The 17429-nt window shown below is 50.4% G+C and overlaps 1 protein-coding gene across 8 annotated transcripts in view; it reads left to right on the top strand.

Moving 5' to 3' along the window:
- ATP2B2 (ATPase plasma membrane Ca2+ transporting 2) overlaps positions 1 to 17429 on the top strand; it is a 214905-nt gene that overhangs the window by 74059 nt on the left and 123417 nt on the right. For all 8 annotated transcript variants that reach the window (XM_030927870.1, XM_030927874.1, XM_030927884.1 and 5 more), the window contains exon 2: positions 8164 to 8681. In XM_030927870.1, coding sequence (XP_030783730.1) covers positions 8483 to 8681 — 199 coding nt within the window. In that variant the 5' untranslated portion in view covers positions 8164 to 8482. The remainder of the gene's footprint in view (positions 1 to 8163; positions 8682 to 17429) is intronic.

Here is a 17429-nt window from a genome sequence, read left to right as displayed (position 1 = left end):
CAGAGGACAGTGGAGGGAGTTGACCCTGGTGGGAAGGTGAGGGCTGGACCTCCCCTTCCTCAGGCCAGGCATGAGGGTGAGAAGCTCCACAGGAAGCCCTGGATCCCTGTCGCTGCCTGCCCCTTAGGCCTACTTCTGCCACCTGTGCTTTCAAGGCTGATGCAAGGCGGTTTCTGTGGGATTTTTTTTTTTAGATTTTCCTTTTCTGGTTAACAGAATAGGAGTTGTCTAAAAATAGCACTAAATTTGCTTCCGAGGTATTCATTTTCAGTTCCCTTCCTCTTTCCCTGTTCTCTCTCCTCGACTGTGAGAATTTGTGAGATTGTCTTCTTCAGCTTTGAGCACATGCACACATGCACTCATACATCGTGGGACTTGCACACTCAGAGACAGGTGTGGCACAGATATCTTGGGCTTGCTTTCTCTCACACACACACTCATGCTGACATGCTCCAGTAGACCTGTGTGGCACACCTTGTCCTTTGGGGTCACTCACACCAACCACATGTCCACTGGTACATCGTAGGGACCCTCTCTCCTACACACAAAGCACAGTCACTTGCAGGCCTACTCTAAGACCAGCATTTGCACACGTCTTCTGACACAGGTGTGCCCCCAGACCCTGTCCCACTCATACTAAGAAAACCACTATAATGCACTCCCACTGACCCTGCACACCCACACTCACCTTGCACATCTATACTAGCCCTGCACACTCACACTAACCCTGCACCCACATATGGCTTCTATGCTCACACACCCCACACACCCACACTCACCTGCACAGTCACACAAGCCCTGCACACCCGCACTGGTCTAACACACCCACACCCCGCACTCACAGGCAACCTACAGACACACTGATCTAGCACACTCGCATTGGCATGGCCGCCTACATCCACACTCACCATCAGGCTCTCCCACCTTACGCACACATGCAGAGGAAATTGCCTCCCCCAGAGAGGGATATCTAAGAGAATGGCTAAGGTTCTCTGGGTGAAGACAAGGGAGGAGCTGTTGGCCCTCCCTTGCAATGAGCTGACTGCAAGTGAACCTCATTGCAACCGTGAGGGAGGAACATTTGCTAACATTTCCCAACTGCAAGCTGAGTTCACCTGTTTCCTTGGGCTCAGCACAGAGGAAGAGAGTTCCCCATCACTGGGGCAGTGGGGCCCCCACAGAAAGGCCAGAATTTGCAGCCAGAAGGGGAAAGCAAATATCCTACCTCATGGGAATTATAAGTAGTTCATCAAGACCAGAACAGAAAGGAAACTACCCTTGTTTGCTGTACGAACAAGCTGGAGGCCTCCCAGCCACCTGAGAGGTGACAAGGAGCCTGATGGGCATGGGAAAGTCAGAGCTGAGTTCCCTTTGAAATATGGCACTATGGGGTACACGCTGGCCTGGGAGCAATTGGAGGCAGGGAGTAAGTTAAATTATCGTAGGACCGTCACCATTTAACAAGTGTGTCCTCGTTGCCAGAAACTGTGCTAGCTCTATCTCAATTAATCCTTACAAAACTCTGTGAGGTAGACTGTAGGGTTGTCTCCATGTTGGGGAGGGTAAACCAAGGCACAGAGGGTTAAGAGCCCTGCCCGAGTCACATAACTAGTAACTGGCAGAGCTAGGCTTCCGTCACTGGGGATCTTCAAACTGGACTTGTGCCCCACATCAGTCATTGATGATTCAAAGGAAAAGTGACCTTAAAAATACACGTTAAGGTGGCAATTAAATTCAGCATGTCTTAAAACAGAAGAATTTGGCATCCAGAAGTTATTTTTAGCACATAATTCACGTATGACTGTCCCAGCTACCATCCTTCAGTTAGGGTTTGAAAAGCTTTTGGTTTGGGGATTTGTTTTGTTTGTTTTTTATTCTTCCTTCGAAAGATAGATTCCTTCTTTGTTAAATTAACTCCACGCACACACAAAAATTGCTCCTTCCTCTCTCAGCCTCCCTTCTGGCAAAGACTTTTTATTAAGGCACCCCTAACCTATTCTTGAGTCATTGACATGTAACAATACAGAGTCATTTAAATGCTAATAAGATGCAACTGAAATGCATAAATCCAATATTGTCAGAATGTTCTCCTGGATTCTGAAGGGCTTGGCACATCAGAGCCTGAAGGGACTCCAGAGAGTACTAATCCAATCCCTTCACGTCCCACATGGGGAAACTGACGCCCAGAGAAGAAAGGGGCTTGGTCAGTGTCACACCGTTGGAGCTGGGAAAACAAGGAGGAGATTCTCACTGGGCTTTGGTCTCAGTTGGCTGTGTGACCCCCAGTGTGTTGCTCAACCTCTCTAGGCCAGGTCTGGTTGTATGCACTGCCCAGGCCTGTGTGCCCATTGCTTAGGGCAGGTGTGCTCACCTGTGCAGTGTTGAGAGCTGACTGCAAGTGAACTTATTGCAACCATGAGGGAGGAACATTTGCTAATAACTAGGGGGAGGGGAGCAGGGAAGCCAGTGCTTCATTGTCTGCTCTGGGCCAGGAGCTGGCTCTCATTGAGTCATTTGCCTGTCAGACAAACAGGGTCATCCCCACTTTACAGAGGAAGCCTAGCAAAATTAGATGACTTCTCCAAGATCACACAGTTCATTTAGTCTCTCAGCCATAGAGTGGTAGGTCACATGATATTTGGATGAGTGAGCAAGAACCTGAGAATCTGGTGGGGTTGTGGCTGAGGGAACAGCTACCTGTCTCAGCTTCACCCTCACACTGATGCTGCATTACAAAGAGGGGAAACTGGGCAGTGGAGGGCAGCGGATGCATCTCAAAGAAAAACTATTACTGCTGATTTTGTTATTTTTCCTGACCCCCCAGAAAACTCTTAAGGTAGGCAGGGTATGAATCAGTAGCCCATCTTACAGATGAGCAAACTAAGGTCTGAGGACCTATCTAAAGTCACACTTTCCACAGACAGTAGACTCAACACCAAATATTTATTGAGTGCCTTCTGGATGCCAGATACTGCACTAGGTACAGAAGAGACATAGCAACTGCCCACGTGATGCTCTCAGAATCCTGCAGAAAGAAAACAGTTAAGCAGGCTCAAGCAATACAGTGTGAAGTGTACTACAGTCCACGGGGCACCTGGAGGTCAGGAGCACTTATGCAGTCTAGGTGGTCAGGAAAGGCTTCCAAGGAAGGAACACTGAAGCTGAACAGGACAGCAGCTGTTAGGGAGGCAAAGGCCCAGGTAGTGAAGAGTTCTGAGCAGACACGTGGCACATCTGCGGAAGTCAGGCATCTGAGGGATTCTATGCAAAGTATGGGGTACTCAGTTCTGTCCATCTGTGAAAAGATCATTTGTATTATACCATACAAGTAGCTTTTGTGCTGGTGGACTTCACACTTTTCCAGCAAATCTCGCTGTCAGAGCAAGCACCAAAGTGGGCTCTACAGCTTGGAATGAAAAAACGAAATGCCCACATAAGGGGTGACCTCATGTTTGTACCCATGAGATGAAGCAGGGATAGGGAACAAGCCATATCATAAGAGGTAGAGAAGGAAGTATGAGATCAGTCACCTTAAGGGTGTAGTTCTGATTTTTTATTGATTTTGTTATCCTAGAGTTATATCCCTCTATACTGGCTCACACTGTGTTCCTTCTGCACCTTTTACTAACAGACAGTTGTGTATTTCAGTTTCTTCATGTTTCATCTTTTTATTAAGTCCTTCTTTACCTGAAGAAAAAAAAATCCCTACTTGGAGCTGAGAAGAAAGGCATTCCTGGTTACCCTGGGCCAGGTCAAGTCTTCCTGCTCTGTGTGTCCACAGCACCTGCAGGTCCCCATGATGGCAAACCCTTCAAGTCATAGAAATCACTAATTTAGTTGTCTCTCTTCTTCACTGTGAGCTCGTAGCGGACAGGGATCTTCTCTGGATTGTTCAGTGTCTGGTACTGTGTAGTACCCAAAACAATCATTGAATGGATGGTTGGATGGGTAAGTGGATGGATGGATGAATGGATGGATGGATGAGTGGATGGGTAGATGGGTCGTTGGGTGGTGAGTGGGTGGATGAATGGATGGAAGGGTGGGTGAGTGAGCAGGTGGATGGATGGATGGATGAGTGGACGTGTGGGTAGATGAGTGGATGGATGGATGAATGAATGGAAGGGTGGGTGGGTGGGCAGGTGGATGGGTGGGTGGGTGGATGGATGGGTGAGTGGGTAGATAGATGGTTGAAGATCATTTTTCATCTTATCACAGTAGTCATTAAAATCAACAGTAGCCCATTAACTCATGCCTACTGTTGTGATCACAGATATAATTGCTGCTAACGATTCTCATAGCTTGCTTGTACTGTCAGAGACGTAATTATCAGTGCCTGTAAGCCACGCTGCAGGTAGCACGGGCACAGATAGAAAACAGCACCTCGGGTTTAGAAAGTCCCTTGTGGATTGCAGAGTACTTTCGTTCACATATGGCACTTCGTTTAAGTGTCATAAGAACCTCATAAGGGAGATTCACCAGGGGAAGCAGAAAAGCATCCTGATTAGGAGTATGTCTCTCGACCCAGACTGCCTAGGTTCAAATTCCAGATCCACCACTCACTAATCATGTGATCTTGAGCAATTTACTTCATCTCTCTTGGCCTCAGTTTCCTCATATGTTCTAGAGATAATAAGATCTCATAAAGTGGTTTTATGGATTGACAATAATAATCACAATAATTTGAGTGCTTACTATGTTCTGGGCTTGGTTCTAAGTATTTTAAATTAAATAACTCATTTAAGCCTCATAACATCTATGAGGTAGATACTCCTATTCCCCTCTGCTTTTTGTAAGATAATGAAATCAAAGTTAATTTCCTTCCCATTCAGCTGGGAGATGAAGGAGTCAGAATTTGAACTCAGAATTAGTAGTTTCCAGAGCCCTACGTATAACGCCTTGCACCGTCTCTGAGATAGATGTTTCTGTAAAGCACTGAGAGTGCTTGGCACCTAATAAGCGCTCAATAAATGCTTATCATATGCCCGTCAGGCAATGTTATCAAATATCAGTAGCCCCAAATTATAGACGCTGAAGCTAAGATAAAGAAGCCAGGTGACTAGCTCAGAATCACAGGTGATTTCTACTGCCAGTAAGTTTAGTGCAGGTGTGGGGTGGTAAATGTTCACCAGCTTTGCCTTCACCCAATCCAGGTTTGTTGCTTAAGTGCCAAGAACTGAGGCCTCCTGGGGCTCCAGGTCAGTCCCAAATTCCTTCTGGACAGAAGGTCTGCATCTCTGCATCTCCTTATCTCAATTCTTGTCCCTAAGTAAGCAAAGCCTGTTCTGGAAAGTTCTTAGTCAAATCACCTCCCCAGCGCTCGCCCCTCCAGTGGGGTTCAACCTTCCCCCAGCATCTGAGACCCATCTCTCCTAGAAGCCCCAGCCACTGCGTTGGCCTGAAGGACCTCTGACCTCATTTCCTTCCTTCTGCCCCAACTGTAGCCCATTTGCCTCACTTTATCCTTGTCTTACTCCTGCCATTTGGATTTTTTCTACCCAGTTTCCTGAACATACACCAAACACATTTACACTGAGCAGGCAGCAGGAAGAGCACTGCTTAATGAAAAAGCTCCCGCCCAGTCCCTGCACGGACCTAGTGCCTCATCCAACCCTGAACAAGGGCCCACATGTTCTCAGAGGTCTCTCCTTGCCTCCTGTGGCTGGCCCTAGACTGGGGAGGGTGGGGGGAGGCTCTGTACTGGCTTGTACCAGGGGGAGGAGAGCATTCGGTCCAAATCCCAAATGCCAACACTCTCCCCAGAGAGGTTCAGCATCCTAGACCAGGCCCTGCCACGCCCTTCTTATGGCGTAGTGGACAAGAGTCCAAGGTCTAAGGTTGAAAAGATCTTCCACTCTCTGGCACCTCCCCACTGTGTGACCTTGGACAAGTGACTTCACCCCTCTGAACCTCATTCTCTTGGTCTATAAAATGGAGATAATTATAGTATCCACTTCACAGGGTTGTACAGAATGAGATGGTGTCTGTTTGCTTTTCATTCATTCATTTATTAATTTTACATTTGTTTACTAGGCAGCTAGAAGGAGCCAAGTGCTTTTCTAGTCAACTCTCATAGAATTTACCTTGGATGGATGATACAGAAATCATCCCACAGTGCCTGGTACATAGTAGATGCTTAAGAAATGGCAGGGGAGTATGGGTGTTTTTATTCACATTCTTGGTCCCTGCCTCTCCTGCTCCTCTGAGGAATATATTGTTGGGGTCAAAACTCATGGATTCTACGGATGGTGTGTGTTCCATCCATGGCCAAGGAACATGGCCTCTCTTGAGTATTGTAGGTGGGAGCACCAAGCGTGCAGTTTCTTCGGTGTCTCGTGTCTCTGTGTCTCTTCTTCAGGCATTTTATGTTCTATTCCATAAGAGACCTGTTGGTCCCAGTGTAAAAACAATCTTCCTACTACATCCCTGAGTAAAAATGTCCCTTGTGTAAGACATTTAAGGTTTCTCCTGTGGCTCCAGCACCCCGTGACCCAAGACTGGAAAGCCTCAAATCCAGAAACACATTGGATTTGAATACGGTTTATAATTAGTTCTCAGTAAATTGGGAAGTAGTCAGGGGTGGGGATAAGGAAGAGTGACTGTTTTGTCTACAATTTACAGATGAGTGAACCAGGACTCCAAAAACTGAAGGAAATTGCCCAGGGTCCCATAGCCAGGATTTGAACCCAAATCGCTCCAATGCCAGTATACTGTGTTCTTAGCAACTGCCTGGCACAGTCCGCCCTCCCACCAGGGCCCTTGGGAGACAAACACAGGAGCACCCCCTAGGGGAAGGGGAGGAGCCCGGGGCTGTGAGCCGGGAGACCATTTCCTTCTGCGCTCCTCAGCACTCTCACTCCGTGTGGCTCTGGAAGAGTGCTTTTCCCTCTCTGACTCTAAGCTTCAAGTTCCTTGCTGGGAAAGTGACTTAGCCCTAGAATGCTTCAAGCTCTAAAATGTGTGAAAGATGAAAGGTTAAGATGGAGATAAGGCAGGGGAGGAGTTGGAGCTTGGGAGGGGGTCAGTCCTGCCTTCCTTCCCTTACCCCTTGCCCTCACTGTCCTGGGCTCAGGATGGCCAGCTGTCCATGACTGCTGGGCGGGGCCGGTCCCTGTGCCAGGCCCAGCCGAGCTCAGCTGGGGCCCTTTGTCACCCAACGCTTGCTGGGGCCTCGGCCTCCGGTGTTGGGTGTCGGGGTGGATTGGATTCTCTCCTGGCAGCCCCACAGATGCCGCAATCCTGCAAGGGTGGCCGGGCGGGCAGGGAGAAGCCAGAGCTCCCACCTCCTCCTGGGCTCCAGAGAGGGACGGGCGGCCGCTGTCCGTGGTGCTGGTCTATAGGGACCTCCTCCCCGTGCCAGGTGAGGGCTCCATGGACCTGAACTCATAGTGGGACCAAGCTCTGGGCTCAATGAATTCTTGTGAATATGCATGAGCTGGCTTCTCTGGCCAGGCTGAGGGCCTCGATTAATACAGTGGGGGCCTGTGGGTGCAGGTGGAGGGCTTTCTCCCATCCTCATGCCTGTGAGACCTGAGTGGGGAGGAATGTGGGAGAAGAGTGTATTGGTGGACACAGGTGGCATGGGTGGGGGGAGGATTTGTGGGGTGGGGGGGAACCTGGGAACTGTGTATTTGGGGGAGTGTGTCCCAGATTGTGTGGACATGGAGCGTGTGTAAACATGTTAAGGATAGTGAGAGAAAGAGGGAAATGGAGTCTGGGTGTGCTCAGAGGGCCTGTGAGCACAGCAATTCTTGAGGGAAAAGGGTGGGGAGGTTCATTTGTATGGCTCAAAGCTGGTGCACGAGGCCTGGGTGTTGATGTGTGTGTGGCAGTGGTGCAGGGCACAAGGACGTGCCAGAAGGTATGTGTTGGGGGATGTGCATACACACAGGGTGTGTGCTGTGAAGCCAGTGTGTTCCACAGCACAGTTCACAAATAGGGAGTTAGAGTGTGTTATGGGGCTATGCCTTGAGGGTGGCATATCGTGGAGTGCCTGGGTTTGCGCTAGTGCCATTAGATTTACAGTGTGAGCTGGTGTGTTAGGGTGCGTGTGTGTAGTCAGTGTTGTTTGGGTTGCTGTGTGTGTGCCTGGGGCCTTCCTGAGCACCTATCCCATGTGGCCTCCAGCACCTGGCCTTTGTCACTCACTCTATACTTGTCCCACAGGAGCCACCACCCCTGACCATGTAGATGTCAGCTCCAGGGAGCAGCATGGGCCCTAATGAATGGAGACTCCTGGGTCTACAGCCCTGAGCCCCTCCGGCCCCTGGACCTCGTCCCACACCGGGGGACACTCCTTGGAGCTCATCACCACTGTCACCAGCCCGCCTCGGCCACCCCCACCCCCCGGGACCCGGAGTTGGCCACCTGGTGCCACAGCTGACCAGTGAGGGTGTGCTGAGGACAGCCACAAGCAGCCATCGCCCAGAAGCCTCTTGTCCAGCGCTGACCCTCGGGCCCAGCCTGAGCAGGGACCGCAGCAAACATGGGTGACATGACCAACAGCGACTTTTACTCCAAAAACCAAAGAAATGAGTCGAGCCATGGGGGCGAGTTTGGGTGCACAATGGAGGAGCTCCGCTCCCTCATGGAGCTGCGGGGCACCGAGGCTGTGGTCAAGATCAAGGAGACTTATGGGGACACCGAAGCCATCTGCCGGCGCCTCAAAACCTCACCTGTTGAAGGTAAGTGTTTGAGACTTGAACCTAGAGCTGCAGCCTAGGTAGCCACCATCAGAATTGGCCACAGGGGCCATATTCATAATATGTAACAGCAGAGATGTGTCAGAAAAAGGCCGAAATGTCAGAATGGTCATTGTAGTGCATTCTAGCTGAGGGTCAGCCCCTCTGAATAGGCTGAGGAACAGGGCTTCATCACTGGTTGAGTGTGACCCAAGCCACCCTCAGAGAGAACAGCAGGAAGAGAGCTGGGTCGACTGTGTTCTGGAGACAAGGGGCCCCACAGCCGCAGAGTGGTGGGTTCAACATTCTGTTAATATGGGAGGCACCAGTCTCTGAGGCAGAGGCAGAAGGGCCACTGGGTAGAACCAACATGGAACCTGCATCCAAGCCCAGGAGGGGCTTCCGCTTTCCCCAGTTAGCCCACAGTGGTTGGATTAGGGGTTCCAAGCATGCAGGCCCGGTCCTTCCTTCCCCAGGCCCCAGAAATTCCCTAGTGTGGGCTTAAGTGTGGAACTGTAGCACCACCAACTTACAGCCAATCCCCTGACACTGGGCTAGAATCAAGTCTGTCTCTCAAATCCAGACTCTGGTTGGGGATCGCTGGGGCTCTGGGGCATCACAGCTCTAGAGTTGCTGGGCAGACAAAGCAGTAGGAAGATGGCTGTGATGGGAAGGGTGACAGATGGCGTTGTGTGTCCTGCCCTGAGGGTGCAGTGGGGCTTTCTTGCAACTGCCAACTTGAGCAGGGCTGGGATCTTTAGAGAGAGTGTGTTTCAGTTCCTTGGGGCTCTTCTGGAAGGGACCAAAGCTAGGTCCTCTGCCCCAAAACAGAGACAAGAGAAGTCAGCCCAACTTGGGCACCAGAGCTCATGGTTTGGGTTACCTGCCACAAGTTACCTTCAGCTCGCCATGGAAAGGAAGCATTCCCTACGTTAACCCTACAGGCATGCATGTGAGGCTCTGCACTGACACTCCCAACCCTGCAAGTTTGTGCAAAACTGCACCGAGCCTCGGTTTTCTTCTCCTGGAAAATGGACCAATGCCTACCTGACAATGCCTAGTTCATGGCTGAGCATACAGTAGGTGCTCAAAGTGGCAGCCATGATTATTCTAAGGAGAAGTGGATGTCAGGTCCTTCCCCAGATATCGACCACCACCTGGGAGGCAGGCAGCATTGGAACTGTTAACCTGTATGACAGAAGAGGAGCCTGTCTCCTCTGTCCAGTCCTCTGAGCCCTGGGCCCTGCTGGACTCTAGCCCTGGAAGCATTTCTGGCAGGGGCTGCTGGGTCCCACCAGGGCTTGCCTGGCAGTCCAGGGGTCACGTGTGCCTACACTCCACTACACCCAGCAACTCCCAGCTATCTGTGTCTCTCTTCGTCTGCTCTCCTGGGTCAGAAAGAAGCTAAAACTGGTTCTTCTTCCCCTATTGACTATTCTCACTGACATTTTGCCCACGGCCTGGGCCCAGGCAGAAGTTTAGAAACACCTTTTCTCACTGGGTGCTATTTGTTTTGGTGGGGAGGGTGGGAATAGAGAAAGTAACCTTTCCTTATAGTATGGTTCTGGCACGGGGCTTAAAAACAGCTGCTTGTGGCCCTAAGATGGGCATAGGCTTTGCTTGGAGACTTCTGGGTCCCAGCCTCTTGTGGTCACTTATTCCTGGCAGAATGGTCCGTGCTCCCCTCCACCATCAGGTTGGTACATGAGCACCGCTGGCAGGCAGGGTTGTTCAAGTGGCCTTTGCCTGTTGATTGGGGACTGGGAGATTGCCTTGAATCAGGAATTCTTACATGTCTCTCAGCCCCAGTCCCTGGGGAGAAGCTGATGGGCACCGTGGCCCCTCTCTCGGAAAAGCAGCCAACCATATGCAACAGGTGTGGCTCACATTATTTGTGGGTTTCCAGAACCCCCAAAGCAGTGTTGTGGACCCTAGTTAAGAAAACCACCTACCCCTCCCGCCAGAAAGGCTCCCCAGAGCTGGGAAGTTGAGCAGCACATGGCCAAGTTCCAGCACCCTTACAGGGCCATTACTGGCTGGTACCTGGGAGCCTACTCTGTACTGCTAGAGGGAGCATTGCCTAGCTGAGGCAAGAACCCTATTTGCTCTCTCTGTACATTCCGTGCCCAACCTGGTGCCTGGCACAGAAGAGGACCCAGTAAAACCCTGAGACACAGCTACTAAGTCCCAGCCTAAGGCGGGGGAGCTCTCAGACAGCTAAGCAGCCCAAACCGCAGATAGTCAAAACCAAGTGCAGCAAGGACTCCAGGACTCACCACTGGTGAGGCTGCTGGGCAGTGAAGGTCAGGGAAGGCTTCATGGAGTGGGAGGTGTTTGGACTTGGTTATGGATGAAAGAGAAGGGAAAGCATGTAGTATGGCCTACAGCAGTGTTTCTTAGAGGGAATTCCACAGAATAACTGGTATGCTGCAAGAAGTGAGGCTTTAAGTGAAAAGTAAAGAACTCTGTTTTCTCATCTGTAAAATGGAAACAATAATGATATCTCTATTGCTGTGCCGCCTGCCAGCCATGTGCCTTTGGGCCTTTTCGTCTGACCTCTCTGAGCCTTGGTCTCCTGATCATTCATGAGAACCAAATGAGATCTTTGATGGGCAAGATCTCTGAGAAGAAGGAAAGCCATCATAGCATTCCCTGGAGCTCCTGCCACATTGGTCCCTAGAAGCATCTCCCAGGGGCCTGGGAGGTGCAGGACTGGAAGAAATTTGGGGAGGGGCAGAAGAGCATAATGCCACAGACCCAAACTTGGGCATCCCGGGTTCAAATCCCAGCTTTGCCATTTGCCTGCTGTGGGACTCTGGGCAAGTTACTCAAACTCTTTGTGCCCCCATTTCCTCATCTGTAACTCAGGGACAGTAATAGTGACTACCTCACAGGGCCGGGGGAGGACAAAATGAAGTAGCTTAGAACAGTCCCTGACACACGGGTAGTTCTGTGTGGCAGGATTGAGCCCCAGCGACTAAACACCTCCATTTCCCCACCAATCAAATAGGCTGTGAATATTGAATAAAATCAGGTCAAGTGCCCAGCATCAAAGTGCTCAGTAAATGTCAGCTCTTGTCATTGTTTTCATGATGAGTATCATCACTCGGGAAAAAGTGGGCATGTTCTCTGGAAAGGGTGGAATGGTGGCCAATGTCTGCACCTGAGAAACATTTTGTACAAGGCTGTTATGCATCTCTATGACACATGTTCCTAGAAACAGGTACTATTACCCCATTTTATGGAGGGGGATATGAAGGCTCGAGGTCACTGCCACAGCTCATGTCAGAGCAAGCTTTGAACTCAGCCCCATGCTCAGACCTGAGCCAAGCATGGTCACCTGGGAACAGTCCTCTGGCGTCCACTGTAGGACAAGGCCTGAATAATGTGGGGCCAAGGGACACTTCCTTTACTGCCTCATATGGAGCATCTGTCCCACCCTGCTTGGCCATCTTCTGATTTAGAGAAATCCTTGGCACCGCCCCAGCCCCAGTTTAAAAGCTCTGTGGTCTGGGCTGTGCCAGCTCCAGACACAGGGACTCAGGTTGACCATTCCCAACACCCCCTACCCCTAATCTGCTGACGTGAGCAGGGAGCTGGCCTCTGAGTCACACTGCAGGAAACGCTCCAGGCCACACATAAATTAGCCTTCCCATTCAAGTCCAGCTAATTTTAGGCAAAAAGATCTCTGAAAGTGACAAATGGGGTTTGAGGCCACAGGGAATCAGCGCTCACCCAGGGCACCACTGGCAGCCAGCTCAGGGTGTGGCTCAGCTCCCACAGCCCGGCAGTACTGGATGTCCCACCTGGAGACCCAACTTTGGTGACACTTGTTGGGTAAACTTGCCCCCCCATGCGGCTGTGAGGCCAAGGGCAGCCTCTACTCGCATCTAAGCTCCACTCCTTTCCTCTTCCACTGTTGGTTCTCTTCCATTCTGATTAACGCCTTTATCTTCTTACCTCTACTGTTCCCTTTCTTTCCACACTGTTCCAGCCAAGGACATGAAAATCCCAGAAATCTGAGTTCCATTCCTGAGTGTCTGTCTCTTCAAGAGACTGGGAGAGTTCAATTTAACCTCTAAACCTCATTTGACTTATTTGTGAAGTGAAGGTAATAACAGTACCCACCTCATGCAAATGGTGTGAGGATTAAATTAGATAAGCCACTGTGCAAGGCAGACCCTAGACACCAACAGAGTGGTGTTTATTATCATTGTCATTATACTCCAGTGTTTCTTTTAAAAACAGCATGCATGGGCCCCATCCCCTTGAAAGAATTAGGCAGTCAGATAAGACAGTGGCGGTGTCCAGTGCAGAGTTAACATGCCATCAGAGGAGGTGGAAAGATGGGTGGCTAATGCCAGGTGGTCCGAGAGGCCTAGAGGCAGGAGCTCTGTGTCATTCTCCACCATGTGTCCAACACCTGAGGCGTTGCCTGGGAGCTCAAGAAATATTCGTGGAAAGAAGAAAAGGAGGAAGAAAGAAGAGGCAGAGGATGTTCCAGTGCCCCTCCTTTCATGGGACAGAAGGCTGCAGGCTTGGGGACAGACACAGGACACCCTGTGTCACCCATGGAGCAGATGGCTCCAGTTCCCTGAGCCCAGCGTTGCACTGCCCTGAACCATTGCCCACACATCCCTCATTGCTCACTTCCTGACACCTGCACCCACCTCGGGTTGTCAGAAAGGGTGACGATGATAGGTTGCTGTTGGGTGTTTGCCACGTAGCATGTTTCCTGGCGGGGTTGATAAGGGGGACAAAGATGGGGCGGCAGCAGGGTGGAGTGGGAACTGGATACTGCAGAGTGCTGTGAAACGGAACCTCCAGTTAATTTTGTATGAATCCCACAGCCTGCCCAAGTGGAGGAGAGAGCAGGGCTGAGGCAAAACAAGAGAGCAGATCATGGGAGATGGCGGGTGCTTTGTGCTGCATATGAATATGATATTGAACGAGAATGTCCATGGGGCTGCCGCTAGCTGAGTAGCAGGAGGATGTGGAGGCAGGGGCAGGGGTCTTCGTGTGTTGTTGCCACGTTCTAGTTCTCTCTGCGTTCCGTCAACCCAAGGATCACTGAGACCCTGAGAGGTCAACAGGGAAGCCAGGGCAGCCACAGACACGGAGGAAGCCTGGGCAGGGTCATGCGTGGGGGCTGCCCAGACACGCAGTCCGCATGGGGAATTCACTGCCTGGCCAGAGATGAGCGGGAAAGCCTTGCAGCTCCTCAGCAGGGCTTTCATTGGAAGCGGCCCATGCTCCCTTCTAAGGCCCAGGACTCTGTCAGGTATGAGGCCTAGAGGAAGAAAAACTCCTGAGTATGCAAGAGGCTGAGGAAACACAGCTGCCTTCTCAAATAAATGCAGGGGTGGAGGGAAAGACATGACGACTGGTGAGGTGCCCCAGCCTCACCTGTGTCACCAAGTATGTGGGAAACCTCAGGCAAGACACTTAGTCTCCCACAACCTCAGTTTTCTCATCTGTGAAATGGGAACTGTACTACTTCCACTCTCTGCCTTTTGCAGACAGTGAGTTGAAAGTGCTTTGAAAGTTTTCTACAGATGAATCTAGGCCCAGTATTTGCTGAGCATTTTTATCCACGAGGGCTCCATCTGACAGAAATCCATCTCGAACTGGCTTGTGCACAAAAGGAGTTTTCTGGTTTGTGCAACTGAAAACTCCAGGGATAAGTCTGGCCTCCGGCACGGCTGGCTCCAGGGCCTCAAATGCTGTCAAGAGGGCTCTATCTTTCCCTCTCCTACTTTCACTTCTACTGTCCCCTGTGTTGGCTTCATTTTCAGGCGGGTCGCAGCACACGGCGGCTCCAGCAGCTTCCGGTTAACACCCTCCCTTCCTAGCCAACGCGGCAGCCTGGCCTTTCCTCGTACACCCAGCCCCCTTTAAAATCCCAGACTATGCTCTCATTGGGCCACTTAGAGTCACGTGGCCACTCCTGAGCCAGTCACTGCAGCTTAAAGATGAAGTAGGCTGATAGGTCAGACCTGGTCACATGCTTAACCAGAGCGCGAGGGTGAGTCCACCAAGACCCCAAGGAGATTGGAATAGAGAAGGAAAATGGAGGAGAGGCTGTGGACCCACTTCAGCATGGAAGGTCCCCCTAACTGTGGGCTGGGCAGGAAGAGCAGAAAAGTTCCCTACTCTTGAGGAGAGCATGGCCTAGATGGGGAGAAAACAGAATTGAGGAGACAGCTGAGGAGAGAAGGTAGGATTCAGAACCACCTGAAATATAACATGGTTAAAGATTCTACCAGCCAAACCACGGCACCATTAGTAATTACACCAGGGTGCTAGACATGAGCTAGGACTATCCAGGCTGACTGGGTCTATGACTAGTGTCCCAGTGGGGAAGAGGCCAACTTGGTATCATGGTGCAAATCCTGGCGCCACTTCTTATCCAGCTATGGGACGTTGGACCAGTTATCTAACTGTGCCTCAGTTTCTTCATCTGGAACATGAGATCATAACAGTGCCTCTTTCATAGGGTCGCTGTAAGCATTAAAGTAATATGTGTGAAGCACTTAACGCCTGACACGTGCTAGGTGTTATTTCAGCATTACTGTTATTATTCTCTGCTGGGAACTCTCTGTGTGGCTTCAAGGGAGACCTTGGGTTTTAATTAGTGAAGAAGAGAAAAACAGCTTGTTTGGTAAATCAATGGGCTTCAGCAATGCATGTGAGTCTTGGTTAAAAAAAAAAAAAGTCAGTCCTGTATTTGATTTGCAATGCTTATGCACCTCCCCTCCCCCATCACCACTACCATGGGGGAAAAAAATCCTTCAAAAGCACAGTTTAATGTGAAGTTCTGATGAATCATGTGTGGATGCTTTCCAGAATGCTGCCTGCATATCCTTCTGAATCATCAATAAAATAACCCACATGTCAATCAATGCATGCTATCGATGGTCATAGGCTGGGGTGGTAGAGTCGGCTAGGCAAATAATTCTGCAGGCCATCGGGTGGCAGGGAGAGCACAGGACCGATAGATAAAGATCCTGCCCAACAGCTGACTGAAAGGCTTCCAGGTGATTCCAGTAAGACTAGGGAGTGCTCATGTCCCATGAGCGATGCTGCTTGGCCCACTAGGTGCTTCCCATTGTCAGGTACCCAGAGAGGCGGTGGAAGAGATGGGTTGTAAAGGCAGCATTTCCACGGGGCTTACTTTAGGCAGAGCATTAGGCAGACCCACCATGCAGAGGCCTGAGTCCCAAAGCTACCCCAGCTCTCATTCACTGTGAGCAAACTAAGAGCCAGGCCTTCCCAACACGTTGTTCTCTGGGATCCTCACAGCAGCCCCTTGAGTAGGAAACAAGGCTTGGAGAGAAAGGGGGCCCTGATTCTTACTATGAAGGCATTATTGTTTTGCAGAATCAATATGCACTAATCACTGAGTGCCTACCATGTGCTCAGAAAAGGGGAGGAATATAGAGACCATTGACTTTGAGTCTCAGCTTCACCATCTAAGTCCTTAAGTCATTCCCTCACTCTGAGCCTCAATTTCCCCACCTGTAAATGACATGATAATAACACCTCCTAGAACTGATGAAACATCTCCATTGCTTTCCCGTGCTTCTAACATGTCAAGCAGTGACGGAGGTGGACAAACATTTATATATTGAACAAACATATGTTGTGCACCTAATATGTGCAGGCTTGGGCCACATGTACTCTTCTGGGAAGAGACCCAGATCTCTTTCATATGCTTTCTCAGGAGCCAGTGTCTGTGTGATGTGGCCACATACAGGACAGGTGGGCAGATGGGGACAGGGCCAGCCTTCAAGGATATCATCTCTTGGTTCAAGGGGGCAGAGGATGTCAGACAGGAAATGCCGGGTGCAGTGGCTCACACCAGTAATCCCAGCATTTTGGGAGGCCAAGGCGGGTGGATCACTTCAGGTCAGGAGTTCGAGACCAGCCTGCCAACATGGTGAATCCCCATCTCTACTAAAAGTACAAAAATGAGCTGGGTGTGGTGGCGCATGCCTGTAATCCCAGCTACTTGGGAGGCTGAGGCACAAGAATCACTTGAACCCAGGAGGCAGAGGTTGCAGTGAGCCGAAACCAGCCTGAGTGACAGAGTGAGACTGTCTCAAAAAAAAAAAAAAGAAGAAAGACAGGAAACAACTCCAAGGGCACAGAGGCAGGCAAGAATCAATAGGAAAGATGGCAGCCAGCAGCAGGAAGCCAAGGCCTTGGTGTAGCCAGGAGGAGGAAGGAGGAACCCCTTCCGGATCCCCTTACTCCCCAAAGCTCCCTATAGATTCCCAGGAAAGGGAGGTGAAAAGGTGGATTGTAAACCGCTCCCACCTTAAGACTCTCCCAGTCTAGCTATAATACTAGTTACTAGCCATGATGCTAGTTATAGCTATGATTACTAGAGAGTAATTAACACATATTGAGCACTAACAGCAGCCAGGCTCCCTGCTGAGGCTTCATGGCATTTTCTCCTGTAATCTTCATATCACCCCTGTGAAACAGGAACTGTCGTCATCCCAGCTTACAGATGAGGAAATTGAGGCTCAGAGCACCACCCCTAACAAGTGACCTAGCCAGAATTGGTGCTACACCGTCTGGCTCCCAAATGTGCACACATGACCTCCTCGGTCTGCTGCTTTCTATTGACAAAAATAACTACTGCAAGAGGAAATGTTCTAAAGGTTGACGAAGGAGGAGTGATCCCCGCCTGACTGGGGACAAAATCAGGAATAGCTTCCTCCTCTGTCCTGGAAGGACAGGGCA

Source organism: Rhinopithecus roxellana, chromosome 1, assembly GCF_007565055.1.
Source record: "Rhinopithecus roxellana isolate Shanxi Qingling chromosome 1, ASM756505v1, whole genome shotgun sequence".
In the NCBI taxonomy this organism is placed as follows: Eukaryota; Metazoa; Chordata; class Mammalia; order Primates; family Cercopithecidae; genus Rhinopithecus; species Rhinopithecus roxellana.
This window is presented reverse-complemented; position numbering and strand designations above follow the sequence as displayed.